Source organism: Giraffa tippelskirchi, chromosome 12 (genome assembly GCF_054371585.1).
Source record: "Giraffa tippelskirchi isolate mGirTip1 chromosome 12, T2T-mGirTip1v1.2.pri, whole genome shotgun sequence".
NCBI lineage: Eukaryota > Metazoa > Chordata > Mammalia > Artiodactyla > Giraffidae > Giraffa > Giraffa tippelskirchi.
This window is the reverse complement of record NC_137286.1, coordinates 58,829,833-58,842,793: the sequence shown is the minus strand read 5'-3', so window position 1 is coordinate 58,842,793 and position 12,961 is coordinate 58,829,833. Positions and strand designations below refer to the sequence as shown.

Here is a 12,961-nt window from a genome sequence, read left to right as displayed (position 1 = left end):
TCGACATAGAACATATAAGAACTACTTAACTGTATGAATGATAAAATTTTTAATTATTTTCTTAAAATGAAGTACTTGCTTGATATTTATAGATGTTAAAACTATTCTCTTAAAAATATAAATAAATGTTAAGTGTCTGCAAAACTGCAAGTGTTTTATTGCCAAAAATGTAAAAAAATTTCCAAAACTGGTATCTTTCACTTAGTAAAAACCTTTACAGAAATATATGCTCAAAATTAAAAAGTCTGTACATCTAGGACATTTACAAACTGAAATATGTACAATCAGTCTGTGTGAGTTCTGTATCCTTGGATTCAACTAACCATGCATCAAAAATAATCAGGGAAAAATTATTCCAGAAAGTTTCTAAAAGCAAAACTTAACTGCTACACCAACAACTATTACATAACATTCACACTGCCTTCACAACTACTTATATAGCATTTACACTGTGTTAGGTATTATGAATAATCTAGAGATGAGGTTAAGTGTACAGGATGATGTGCACAGGTTCTACGCACATACCCAGCCGTTTTATACAGGGGACCTGAGCAGCCTCTGACCTTGGCCCTGGAGTGAGCACTAGAGCCAGCTCCCCACAGACACCAAGGACGTCTGTATCTGAATATTCTTCAGAAGAAAACAAACATTAAAAATTACTAAAATTCTGTAAAGTATTAATATTAAAAATATTTGTTTAAAAATGAACGCTATAGAGATATACTAAACAAGGGCTGAAGATCGGATCATTTGCCCCTACCTACTTTCTGTTTTCTAAAAAACCTATTTACTATGCATTCAATGATTTTATAAATGGAATTTTCAAAGTAACGAAAACAGACACACAAAAAAGAACACTATAAACACTTTTTCCATAAGGCCAGATTAACCATTTAAAAATACACCTAGCCTTTACAATCCTATATGCTTATGACATAATTGCTTGTTTTAGGAACAGTGTTCCAAGCTCAAAGCATTATATTTCAAACACCTTACATACATTTTATCTATATCCATCTATCAATCAAGAGAGAGAGAGAGACGGAGAGACAGAGAGACAGAGACTGATTTGATGGGACTAACATTTAGAAACTGGTATCTCACTCTTGGTGCATAGGTGCCTCGTTTTTAGTACAGTGAATGCTTGAAAATGAATTTAAACGTATGGAAACATATACAAATGTGTACAAGCTTTCTGCTTGTACCCGGAATCCCTCAAGTACATAAGGACAGGGTCTAGAGTGAAAGGTCTGTATCCCTGTCACGTCTTTCTAAACTCTCTTCCTAATTCCCCAAGCCAAAACTACAAGTCAGGAAGAGTGGGTTAAGTCATGTTCCCCATATTTCTTTAAGAATGTACAGAATGATGCATGTTGTAAAAGTATTTCTATCAAGAACAATTAGACTCACAGTAAAACTCAAGAGGTAAACTTCAAAGAGGTAACTAGGAAAATTTACCTAATGTGGAACCCTTCATTGTTCCACAGGGGATAAATGTAGTTAAAACTTTTACATGGTGCTAGGCAGGAAACTCAATGTGCCAGCAAATTTAGAAAATAAGCAGTGGCCACAGGATTGGAAAGGTCAGTTTTCATTCCAATCCCAAAGAAAGGCAATGCCAAAGAAGGCTCAAACTACCGCACAATTGCACTCATCTCACACGCTAGTAAAGTAATGCTTAAAATTCTCCAAGCTAGGCTTCAGCAATACATGAACCGTGAACTTCCAGATGTTCAAGCTGGTTTTAGAAAAGGCAGAGGAACCAGAGATCAAATTGCCAACATCTGATGGATCATTGAAAAAGCAAGAGTTCCAAAAAACATCTATTTCTGCTTTATTGACTATGCCAAAGCCTTTGACTGTGTGGATCACAAGAAATTGTGGAATATCCTGAAAGAGATGGGAATACCAGACCACCTGGCCTGCCTCCTGAGAAATCTGTATGCTGGTCAAGAAGTAACAGTTAGAACTGGACATGGAACAACAGACTGGTTCCAAATAGGAAAAGGAGTATGTCAAGGCTGTATATTGTCATCCTGCTTATTTAACTTATATGCGGAGTACATCATGAGAAACGCTAGGCTGGAAGAAACACAAGCTGGAATCAAGATTGCCGGGAGAAATATCAATAACCTCAGATATGCAGATGATACCACGCTTATGGCAGAAAGTGAAGAAGAACTAAAGACCTCTTGATGAAAGCAAAAGTGGAGAGTGAAAAAGTTGGCTTAAAGCTCAACATTCAGAAAACTAAGATCATGGCATCTGGTCCCATCACTTCATGGCAATAAAGCGGAAAAAATGGAAGTAGTGACAGACTTTATTTTTTTGGGCTCCAAAATCACTGCAGATGGTGACCACAGCCATAAAATTAAAAAGACACTTGCTCCTTGGAAGAAAAGTTATGACCAACCTAGGCAGCATATTAAAAAGCAGAGACATTAAATAAATAAATAAATAAAAGCAGAGACATTACCAACAAAGGTCCATCTAGTCAAAACTATGGTTTTTCCAGTAGTCGTGTATGGATGTGAGAGTTGGACTATAAAGAAAGCTGAGCACTGAAGAATTGATGCTTTTGAACTGTGGTGTTGGAGAAGACTCTTGAGAGTCCCTTGGACTGCAAGGAGATCCAACCAGTCCATTCTAAAGGAAATCAGTCCTGAATATTCATTGGAAGGACTGATGCTGAAGCTGAAACTCCAGTACTTTGGCCACCTGATACGAAGAACCAACTCACTTGAAAAGACCCTGACGCTGGGAAAGATTGAAGGTGGGAGGAGAAGGGGACCACAGAGGATGAGATGGTTGGATGGCATCACCAAGTTGATGGACATGAGTTTGAGCAGGCTCTGGGAGATGGTGATGGACCGGGAAGCCTGGTGTGCTGCAGTCAACGGGGTTGCAAAGAGTTGGACATGACCGAACAACTGAACTGTTAACAAAACTCACGCTTTTCAGGCATAGGTGTGTTACTGAGACAGTTACTGGTGCATTTGTAATGAATGTTTTGCAGGACTATAGTATACATTATACATAAGCATTAAAACACAGACACAGCTGTTTCCATGCATTCAGGTTTAGAAATAACTAAGATGTTTCTACACAGAGCTAACTCAACAGAGCGTTCATAGTGATTATGGAGGCTGTGGAAGCTGCAAGGGTCTGACAAATTAGGGGGAAACAGAAGTCCTTTGCTGGAATTCAAAAGGACAGCATCAAACAAAAACAGAACCATTCCCTCTCTCTACTTCTTCTGGTACATTTGATCACATGGTGCTCATTTTTACCATCTCTTTAATTTACTGGTTTTCCCTTCAAGGTGTTCTGATGATCATTTGATCTAGACCCTACTCTTACGAAATTCAAAGCAGGTAGAGCATGTAGCTGGATGACTTCTCAGTCATCAACACTTTTCACCCTCAACCCAGCCACCAGCTTCAAGGAGGATAAACGCAGGCATCACCATCACTGTAAATCAAAATGTTTAGACTCACTGATTAATAAATCTGAGAGCTGGGTAAGATCTTAGCAGCACTGAATTCCAACAAACTCATGTTCATGTTTAATTATAAAAATCATAAATATCTACTGAAGAGAATATAAACCAAACTCAGTAGTAGGACCTTTCCCCTTTACTATAAACACTTAAGTGTAAGGCTCTGTTTATTAGAGCTCCTATTTTGATATATTCTTTTTTACGCCTCAGTTTATTTGTCTATAAAGCAGGAATAATAGTGCCTCCTCATACGATTATCTTGCAGATTAGATTAACACATAAAAATTACTTAAAACCGTGCTTGGCACTTAGTAACACCTCAAATGATGGTAGCTGCTATCTGATTTTAACCCAGCTCATATGGACAAACACTTAGGTTTTCACAATTTTTCATCAGATACCAAGTTGTGAAGAATATCCTTGTTCACTTGGCTGTTTTTTCTGTTGGGTAAATTCTTACAAGTCAAAATGCTGGTTCAAACGTATGTGCATGTAAAATTGAGTCCATTTCCAAACCCTCCAATAGGATGTGAGAGCATCTGCTCCCCACTGTCTTCAACACAGAGGGCATTGATAATCTTCAATACCAGGTATTAATCTCTTTCAATCTACTAGGTAAGGATGATCAATGTTTTACCACTTTTTCTGCTGAAAGCTAAATATCGTTTTGTGTTTTGACTCTCTGTATTCTTTTATGATTTGCCTGATCATATTTGATGGGGGAAGGTCAGGAATGTTTTCTCCTGGGCCAGTAACAAAGAAATATATCTGCACCTTACTCCCCCACCCCAATTCAAGATTGTGATAGATATACCTCTTTCTCCCTTCAAGCTCAGAAGGGTATCATTTTTAAGTTTTTTTCTGTTGCATAGATTAACTGCTTAATCAGGCTTCATCTACTTTCATTGCTCTGTAAGCCAAACCACCCTATTTCATCTAAAATTGACATGTCTCTTTTCTATCTGTTCATATTTATAAATAAAATTGGCAACACAGGAGAGCTCCATCAGTTATTTGGGGAGGTCACTCTTCCACATCCCAGGACGGCCTTCTCCCTACTGCACTCATCAAGAGAAGCTGGCGGATCCACTGAATCATCCTGCTTCCAGGTTGAGTTCTCTTCCTCCTTACAAGTCACTTGCAGCCTTTTATTTTATAAATGAAGGAACTAAGATCCTAAGCACATAAGATCTGGGTCTATTACTTCCTAGTACTAAGTTTTGTTACCAAACAATGAAAATACTCTCTTCCTGGGACCGCAGACCTCAAATGCTTCCACTGCTGATTCCTGCTTCCACGCTATATTCCTTCTCTCATTCTTACACAGACCCCAGCTCCTTGGTGGGGAGGAAGGGCAGGGGCTGGGATGCAAGGGGACAAGGTAGGCTCAGCCCCAGCCCCCTTCAGCCTGCACACTCATAACCTGTCATCATCTGAAACTTCTCCATGACTAATGTCTCTCTCCATGACCAGAATATTCCATCCATCCGGATGGCTTACTCAATCATGCCCAGTATAAGTCGGGATCCTTTGCACCCACTTCATTTTCCCTATTTACTCACTCTTTTCTTTCTTTGCCTCCAATTCAGCTTAGACTCCATGTCCCACCATTTTAATCACTATTGCCAAAATCCTAAACCTCCTTAGTCCCTCTGTACTGGAAAAACCTAAGGCTGCATAAATGTGACATCCCAAATTCTTCGTACCTCAGACAGCTAAGAACTGCAGGAAAAAACTCCCTAAGTAAGCAGATGGGTCCACCATAAGCCTAGCCATCCACTGCTTGCTGAATAATCCCAACAGTTCTACCACCTTCCTCAAAACAAACTGCCGTGACTCTTGATAACAATAATTTCAAACCTGCACTCTCCACAGATCTTCACTCCCCAAGTGGTGGTCATCAGACAGAAACTGTCTCCCCAAGCCTGTATCTTCCTACACACCTCTCCTTCCTCCCTCTGCCTAGAGGAGGCAGGGACACTATTCCAAAGTCCTTCCCTGCCTCCAGCTGTACTCTGGAGCCATCCTTTCCTCCCTTTTTAGGAATCATGAACTTTTAATTATTTCCTATTTCTGTATCTTCAACTCCTCTCTAATGAAGATTTCCCATCAGCACTTACACAGTCTCAACTCATTCCTCTTAGAAAAGAGAAGAGGGGTAAGTAAAGAGGGAAGAAAATAAAAAAGGAGAAAGAAAAAGTGTTCTTCTTTGTCAAGACCCGCCAGCTATGCCCGCTTTTTCAAATCAAAACCAGATTTTTAGACCCACTAACCTTGTTACCTAGTTTTTCATCTCCTTCTCACCAATTCAAACTTGCATTCCACTCTCCAGAACTTCTAGCACAGTCACTGTCACAGTCACCACCACTTTCTGTCACTAAAGTTTTGGACAAACATTGATCCTAATCTTCTGCCACTGAATCTCAGTTAATATTTTTTTCTTCAGCTTGGGATGTCAAGGAACAAAAATTCCATGAGAGTAAGAATCTGTTCCATGAGGTACTGACTGTCAGCGCCTTGAAGAGTACTGGATACACAGTAAGTACTCAATAAATACATGTTGAAAGGATAAGTGATAGTTTTCCTCCCAAGTTCCTGTCAAAGTCATTCTTCAGGGTCAATGCAAATAGCTGCTGCTGCTGCTGCTGCTGCTGCTAAGTCGTTTCAGTCGTGTCCGACTCTGTGCAACCCCACAGACGGCAGCCCACCAGGCTCCTTCGTCCCTGGGATTCTCCAGGCAAGAATATATGCAAATAGCACCTTCCTTAAAAAATCTTTTACAATCCTGATACATAGAATTAGATGATATGTCCTACATATGTTAGGTAGTAGGCCAGGCACTGGGGATACAGAATTTAAGACAGAGTCCCTGGATAAAAGATTCTCAATCTGGAATTCATACACTTGTACTATAGTCCTTAACACTATTCTACTTTATATTCATTTATCTATTCATCTAACAACTATGTGGATGCCTATCCTACAACAAACACAGAACCTGTATCTCCTATTCTCTTAATGTCAAACTACCACAAAGATCAGAGACTTAATAATTCTTGAATTGCATTTAAAATAATTATAGAAAAATTCATCAAAACATTTTCTAAGATAAATGTTAGGAACCAAAATCACAGTGCTTCCTAACTACGTATTTGCCTATTAGTTATATCACAGTATTCCTATATAAATTAACTCATATTTTTAAAGTTTTATGATTTTTCAGATATACAAATAAACAGTAATATTGTACAATGAAATACTGCTAAAAAGTACTTTAAAATGTAAAATATGCCTATCTTTTGACCCAGCAATCTTGCCTTTGAGACTTGATCCTAAATACAAGGATGTATGTATACTTTTTGGCCTAGAAGTCAGCGGAATAAGAATGAAGACAGAAATCTGCAGAGAAATATGTATAGTATGATTCCCCTTTGTTTTTTAAAAAGGCAAAAAATAGAGTACATAATTACATAAACAGAAGCAAAGTAGTGGAAGGACATGATCCAACTATTAATACTGGTTATTCCAAAGCACAGAACTGGATGAACAGAAAGATAAACAACTACTTTCCATGTCTTCCTCTATGTTGGTTGCTATAGGGCACATATCATTTTCATATGCAATAGATGAAGTTATTCTTTTGTATATAAAAAAGTTTGTTCTTTCTCACTGTCCTTTAATTTTAATATAGGCATTCCCCAAGTTCTAAGCATTTGACATACAATCATCCTACAAATATAAACCACAGTGCGATATGGAGCAACTTAAATGGAAAAAGGAAGGACAGAAGTCAGGCCTTAGTGACTCCTCTTCTCACCAAGAGGCTTCATATGAGGGGAAATGGGGAATGCTGAGGACAGGACATTTAAACACAATAAAACAATGTTAATAAAAAATAACAAAACAATGTGGAAATGGAAATGACTGGCAGGTTCCCAAGCTTCCTTAAAAAAAAAAAAGCCAATTAATTCTGAATGTGTTTGAGATACTGTATGATTCCAATAATGTTTTTTCTTTTGGTCCAAACTCTTCCCTCAAAGGTTGTGTATAAGTATATCTAGGACATACATCAGGAAAAGGCAATGGCACCCCACTCCAGTACTCTTGCCTGGAAAATCCCATGGACAGAAGAGCCTGGTAGGCTGCAGTCCGTGGGGTCACGGAGAGTCGGACATGACTGAGCAACTTCACTTTCACTTTTCACTTCCATGCGTTGGAGAAGGAAATGGCAACCCACTCCAATGTTCTTGCCTGGAGAATCTCATGGACGGGGGAGCCTGGTGGGCTGCCGTCTATGGGGTCGCACAGAGTCGGACACGACTGAAGCGACTTAGCAGCAGCAGTAGCAGCAGCAGTTGTAAGTCAAATTTCACATACTAAATGTTATTTCTATAGGAAATATACCTTATCAATAACACCAGCAAATATTCCAAAAGCCTGAACTCACTAGTTTGGAGCACACAAGGGCAAGTACTGTTCCATCTGCTTTTAAAACCTGGGCAGGAAGCCATTCTCAGACTATCCTGGATAAATAAGCTGTCTTGTGCTCAGCATAGTCAGGGGATGGTATGGTTGCTACCATTCTCACATACTGATATCTGTATGGCACTTAACAGTTGAAAAGCTCTTTGATACACATGAATCAAATGTTCCAGCTAAGAGAAACCATTAAAATAAAATACACACACCTATCATTACAACATATGCAACAATTTAATCTTCAACAAACAAGGTGGCAAATAATGAACTTGAAATGTATGTTTGGAAGTCATTATATCAGTTAAAATTACATAGTAGATATTTAAATTTTTCATAAACAGAAAAATTCAGGCAAGAAATGGCCACAAAACCAGAAGTTTATTGTTAGTTTTATAAGCAAAGGTCAATTACTTCTACCGCAGTAGACTATGACTGATTGTTTGAGAAGTAATCCAGTCACAACCTTTTCTTTGTACATTAACAACAAACATAAGAAAATCTGGGCTATACTTCTTGACAAACTATTTCTTATACCACTTCTTCTCCAAAGGGGGTAAAAAACACTACATAAATACAGTTTCACTTTATGGAATGATGATCTTGCAAAAAGGACTAATATGATTTTATATAGATTATTAAGGTTTGAAAAGTGAAAAATTTAATTTGAAAAAATCTAACTAGGCATGCAAAATAACATATACATCAATATGCATGTGTGCTAAGTTGCTACAGTCACGTCCGACTCTTTGCAATCCCATGGACTAGGGGTTTCTCTGTCCATAGGATTCTCGAGGCAAGAATACTGGAGTGGGTTGCCATGCCCTCCTCCAGGGAATCTTCTTGACCCAGGGATCGAACCTGCATTGCATATGTCTCCTGAATTGGCAGGTGGTTGCTTTACCACTAGTGCCACTTGGGGAGCCCCATACACCAATATGCCAAAGACTAAAAATGAAAGATATATTTACATTTACTTTCAGACACAGCAAAAATGAGAAAAATTTATAATGCTTTCTACACACCATAGGTATTTTACACAGATTAAATAAAACTTTTCCAGAAAAACACTCCATATATATGAAGCCAGTAAGGTATATTTTCAGATACTCAGATACTTTCAGAAAAGGGAATGAAGAATGGGCCCATTCACAAAGAAACAACAACACTTTAAAATCATCTAATATGAATAAGAACTAGAATTCAACATGAAAAACTTAAATGAGGTTCAGTGATAATCAGAAAAGGCCACATAAAGCAAATTCATTTAAAACAGAGACCAAATATCATGGTAAATAGTGGGAATAAAAAGTTTGACAGAGACATTCTCTTGAAAAATATTTTAGTTTTTTTTAACATCATAAAACTTTAATATCATAAAATATTGGCTTTTGTGGCAAAAATTTCCCCAATAAATTGGATGATAGCTCAACTCAAAGTCATTTGATTTTCACAGTGCAATCATGGAGATTTTTTGGTTTTGGAGTTTTTCAAAATACTCAAAACACATCAAGCCTCCTAATGCTAATTTTAGTATTTTAATCTTCAAATCATTATCTTTTTAAATACCTCTAAACCAAAGTCATCCTTGTTGGCCTTTCTCGTCTTTACTTTTTAATTGGGTCTATTGGATACTGTAACATCCATAAATCATTTAGGAATCTTAACAAGCAAAGAAAGCACAGGCCCAGAGAGAGGCACAGACTAAGTGAAGAGGGGTTTCTGAATGGGGACCAATTTTTTTTTTTTAATTTGATTGTAGTATAGTTCATTCACAATGTTGCATTAGTTTCAGGTGTACAGCAAAGTGATTTGGCTGTACATACACATATATTCATTCTCTTTCAGATTCTTTTCTCAGATAGGTCATCACAGAATATTGAGCAGAGTTCCCTGTGCTATACAGTAGGTCCTAGCTGGTTATCTATCCTACATGTAGTAGTGTGTGGGACTAAGTGGTATACTAGTGAATATTTTGCTTTCCTATACAACGTCTGCAATTTTGTAACTGCAAGAATTGGACAGTGAATTCCCACCTAATGAGAACCCCCTGTATATGCACTTTTATTACATGTTTATACAATAAGAGGGGATATACATATTGGTTCTGGACGTCTTAAGATACATAAAACATATCTTGATCAGGACTATATTATAAATAACTTTTAAAAAATGTAATGTAATACTGTACCAAGGTTGTAAGGGAGTTCCTTTTCATGTAGAGTCTCTCCAAGTACTGTAGTCCCTCATCTTTCAGTAACTCCAATGGGAAATGCTGCAGATTCCTGTAATTTAAGAACAAATTCTTGTGCTTTTCCAGCCTTGCCACAGAGATCGTCTTACAAAGTTCGGATGCCATGGCTGAACATATTCCATCAGGCACGCTGCAGTACTACATCTTGTCAAAATTGGTCCATTTCTAAAGGGAACAAAAAACCTGAAAATTATGATACTGGTAACAAAAGCTGCCAAACAAACCAGTTAGCATATATAGTTATTTGCAGACATTAAAAAGAGAGTTATACATCAATTCCTACATTTTTATTTCATAGCAACTAAATTTTCATACATATTTAAAAGATTAAAATGAATAACTATTTAATAAAAAAGTACTCTCACTATTTAAACAATATTTACTACTTAGTAGAATAGTCCTATTTGAAAAAATAGTTCTTGAACTTGAGATAGGAATCCCTATCTAAGAGAACAGAGACCAGTTTCATAACACATAACTGAAGAAAGAGCTTAAAAATCAGACAGAGCAAAGCCATTTCCTTCCTTCCTACCGTATTTTGTCTTTAGCTTAGAGTATTTTTAAAATATTTGAATCTATATAAACTATGACTAGCTCATTTACAGCTTCATTTTCTTCACTTCTTACTATCTAAATATTGTTCTATATTGTAATGTTTTCTTTCTTTTATCCTCATTCTCTTTTCTTTCTTCTTAGCTTTGCAGATTATCAGAAGTAGCAAAGAAACAGGCCTGGGAACATAGTTTTATCTTATTATTTCAATGAAAGAAGAAATACTGCACTAGGAAATAAGAATCCTGTACTATTCTGTTACAACCTCGCTGGGCTTCAGCTGCCTAAAATATAAAATGGAGACAGCAATTTATTGGTAAGGGCCAGAACCCAGAACAGATTAAATTCCTTCTAGCTCTAAACTGACATGGGTAGGAAGAGAAATAAGATTTGCCATCCTATCAATTAGACACAGGGCAGAAACAAACTTCACAATCACCACAAAAAGAAACAAGCTCAGAGCTACAATAATCTGCCCAAGGTCAAGCAGCTCATAAGGGAATAAAGGATTTTTTTTCTTTGGGTGGGGAAAGGTGTCCAGACTTAAGTCTTTGCACACACAGATCAACAGGATTCTACAAGATACTACTGCTACTGCTACTAAGTCACCTCATTCGTGTTCGACTCTGTGCGACCCCATAGATGGCAGCCCAGCAGGCTCCGCTGTCCCTGGGATTCTCCAGGCAAGAACACTGGAGTGGGTTGCCATTTCCTTCTCCAATGCATGAAAGGGAAAAGTGAAAGTGAAGTTGCTCAGTCGTGTCCGACTCTTAGCGACCCCATGGACTGCAGCCTACCAGGCTCCTCCATCCGTGGGATTTTCCAGGCAAGAGTACTGGAGTAGGGTGCCATTGCCTTCTTCACAAGATACTAAGGCAACACTAAAACACTAAAAACAAGATGAGCTTTGTTCAAAGATTCTACTCTCGTTTACTTGGGCACCCTTCCTCAAACTCTCCAAAGGAAAATACCTTTCAAAGAAAATGTTTTTTCTTAAGAAAAATTTTCACTGAGAATCGACACCAAATTAGTACAAATGTAGTAACATAAGCTTTCAGTAAGCAGTGTTTTGTAACTTTTCGTTTATATTCTATTTTCCAAACTCTAATTCCTAATAGGGAAGTATCTGCTATTTTATATAGAAGGGCAGAGAATATGGAGTACTCAATAATCTCCCCAATGGAGCATGAGAGTCCAATACCTTCCCATTTTTATACTAGCGACTCACCTATTTTTAGGAGACATATTACATGACTCTAAACAAGATAATCTTTCCACATCTTAATTCTCTCCCTGTGAAGCAAGGAGAACTAGGCTAGGAATAACGTTGATGATTGTTATTTGGAAAGGGAAGCTTTCTGGGTAATTATTCACTTAAATGGTAAACTAGAAGCAGTTTAGCTGTCTCAGAAACACCTCAAACTCAACACATTCAAATAAGAGTTTTTGATTTTCATCACCTATCTAAATCTCTCCCAGTCTTTCCAAACACCAGGAAAGCCTGAAGTCAAGAATGATTCCACCCACCCACCCACCATGAATGAGTCATCCACCATCTCCAATCCATCACAAGGCCTATGGTTTCCATCTCCAAAATACACCTCAAATCAATCCACATTTCTCCATCTGCCAAAATGGAAAACCAGTCATCTCCTGCCTGGCCATATATTTTACTGGTCCCCCTGTGTTTAGTCATTCTGTTAATACATTAATCATTTAGCAGGGAGCCTTTAAAAAAGTAAATCCAATTATGTCTCCCTCTCTTTCTCAGGTAAATTCACTCCCTAGTCACATGCATTCTTAAAAAAAAAAAACCTTCAAAAGTTTATTCAGAAAAATCAAATTTACCAGGTTTTGAGGGCTCTTCACAACCTGGTCCCACCCACTCCTTCAGCCTGGCAGCACCCTTCCTGGTTTCTCACCAAAGTCCTGGGCTTTTCTAGTGCTTCTGAGTGCCGAACTCTTCACATCACTTGCTGCTCTCCTCTTAGCCTTGAAAACACTGTCTCAATACCCTTCAGGTGTCAATGTAAAATCACTTCTCCATCCTAAATATTCTCTCTTCCTCTTTCTTTGTAGGACTCTCCACAATTTATAATCTATATATTTATTGATGTATCTATTATCAATCTAGCCAAGAGACTATACCATGAGTTCCTGAGGGCAGAGATCCCGCTGTT

The 12,961-nt window shown here is 37.8% G+C and overlaps 1 protein-coding gene across 15 annotated transcripts in view; it reads right to left on the bottom strand.

The window, feature by feature from the left end:
• Positions 1-12,961, bottom strand: part of LRRC28 (leucine rich repeat containing 28) — a 195,197-nt gene that overhangs the window by 180,807 nt on the left and 1,429 nt on the right. For 12 of the 15 annotated variants that reach the window (XR_014071622.1, XR_014071621.1, XM_081551294.1 and 9 more), the window contains exon 2: positions 10,167-10,394. Coding sequence is in view for 13 of the 15 variants with exons in the window: in XM_081551294.1 (XP_081407420.1) it covers positions 10,167-10,334 (168 nt within the window). In the remaining 2 variants the exon portion in view is untranslated. The remainder of the gene's footprint in view (positions 1-10,166; positions 10,395-12,961) is intronic. The other 3 variants (XM_081551298.1, XM_081551306.1, XM_081551299.1) reach the window with 1 other exon arrangement.